This window comes from Aulostomus chinensis, chromosome 13 (assembly GCF_037954235.1).
Source record: "Aulostomus chinensis isolate RoL2024-O1b breed Wild chromosome 13, RoL_Achi_v1.0, whole genome shotgun sequence".
Taxonomy (NCBI): Eukaryota; Metazoa; Chordata; class Actinopteri; order Syngnathiformes; family Aulostomidae; genus Aulostomus; species Aulostomus chinensis.
In genome coordinates this window covers 8,164,837-8,166,679 of record NC_141332.1, presented here as the reverse complement: position 1 = coordinate 8,166,679, position 1,843 = coordinate 8,164,837, and the positions used below count along the sequence as shown (strand labels likewise).

The window sequence follows — 1,843 nt, the reverse complement described above, 5'->3', positions numbered from 1 at the left end:
CTATGTGTTGGCCCTGTGATGGACTGGTGACCTGTCCAGGGCGAACCCCTGCCTCTCGACTGAAGGCTGCCCCCCCAGCCCTTGACAGGATAAGCGGTACAAGATGAATGGATTGAGGGATGTTTGCTGCGCTGTTGAGTCTTTCCAAGCTTCGTTTATGAAAAAAAAATTCAAAGAAAAAATGGCTTTGACTTCCAAGCGTTGATGAAAATCCCCTCCTCTCAGCTTTGATAACTGCTTACTGAGTCTTAGGGTTGTTCAACTCAACCGTGTCTCCAACGTTCCTGAAATGGAATCCAGCATGGGGAGCCTGAGTGAAGTCGGCCTCAGTCCTGTAGAGTAGATCCATCTGTTGATTTTCCCTGATGTTGAAGAAGGCCAGCTCTCCTGCGTACTGATCCAGGTACACTCCTATTCTGTGTGACACAGGACCTGTGCCGTTCGCCACGACGTAATTGTTATACAGCACCTTAAAACTTTGGCTGTCACACGTCAGAGCCCAAGATATGCCATTCTGTCCCAATCCACAATCCAGGCCTTTCCCTGCTCTGCCGATGTCCTTGTATGAGACTGCCGTAGTCCCTGCAGCTCCCGTCCACTCCACCTCCCAGTAACACCGGCCAGTCATGCTCTCTCTGCTGAGGACCTGAGGATGATGCCCGAATCTGTCTGGGTGGGGAGAATAAGGTTGTTCCTCCGCCATGAATTTGGCTGCTCTGTTCCCCTCAAAAAGGAACAGCTGCGCGTGGGCTGTGTTGGGATCCAGCGTAATGGGACGAGAGTGTTGGAGGTATTCCTCTCTGGTCCGTGGCTGCGACAGCAAAAACTCTGTTTGAGACAGCGTCTGCGTGATGTGAAACCCCCAGTCCATCAGAACGTTCTCCACTGAACTGAGGGTGTTTGACGCAGCTGCTTTCACATCATCGAAGTAGTGAGGAGGAGTGTTTTGGATGTGAGGTCCAGTTGGTCCTTGGTGCTTCATCCCCTCATCCTTTGTCATCTCAAGAATTTCCTTCCTGACCTTTTTGCGGACCTCTCTGATCCGCCTCAGTTCAGCGTACTGCTTGGCCTTAATTCGCTGCTTCACATCAGCGCGTCTCCTCTTGATGGCGTGGATCAAGTCAGTGAAGTTCTTCTCACTTTTCTCCACTGCCTGATCAGCAGACAGGTTGATTGCCGTCACCTCATGCTGAAGCTTCTTGATGTATGTCTTTCTCTCCTTGATTCGCTTCTTGAGCAGGTTGTGCTCTTTCTGCCTCCTTTCTACCATGATGTCAGGATTTTCAACCATTTTGAGCCCGTCTTCAGACGGTGAGCCCGTCCTCTCATGGTGCTTCTCACACGGATCAACCAGCGTGTGCTTTTCAAAGGCGGGGGCTTGAAAATGAGGCTTCAGGTGTTTGTCACAGAAGGCGATGAGACAAAACAGGCAGTACTTGCATGCTTTCAGCTTCCTCCCAGTGCACACATCACACGCCACATCTTGTGGTCCAGCGTAGCTGTGTTCAGAAGGAGCCTTGTGGAATCCAGACTTCTGAAGCTGCTCCACCAAATTTGTTAACATGGTGTTTTTAGCCAGGACAGGCCTTGATCTGAAGGAATGCCAGCACTGGGGACAGCTGACAGAACGTCCCTGTTTCCAGGAGTTTTCCAAACAGCTCAGACAGAAGCTGTGTCCGCAGGGAATAGTCACCGGGTTCTTGAATATTCCCCGACAGATGGTACAAGAGATGGCATCTGTGTACAGCTGACTTTGATGTTGCTCCATTTTTCTCTCACTTGTGACTGGGCACCGTATCTCTTATAAGGGAAAGAAAGATGACCAGTCTTGAGCCACTTCCTT

The 1,843-nt window shown here is 50.5% G+C and overlaps 1 protein-coding gene across 1 annotated transcript; it reads right to left on the bottom strand.

The window, feature by feature from the left end:
• Positions 1–238: 238 nt before the first annotated feature.
• LOC147250752 (tripartite motif-containing protein 16-like) lies at positions 239–1,564 on the bottom strand. Its single transcript, XM_086222455.1, has one exon. The coding sequence runs from the start codon at positions 1,562–1,564 to the stop codon at positions 239–241; it is 1,326 nt and encodes a 441-aa protein (XP_086078581.1).
• Between the last annotated feature and the right edge of the window lie 279 nt (positions 1,565–1,843).

Bases quoted from the DNA above. Each gene is read 5' to 3' on its own strand.
- LOC147250752 (XM_086222455.1), bottom strand. From the start codon at position 1,564: ATGTTAACAAATTTGGTGGAGCAGCTTCAGAAGTCTGGATTCCACAAG.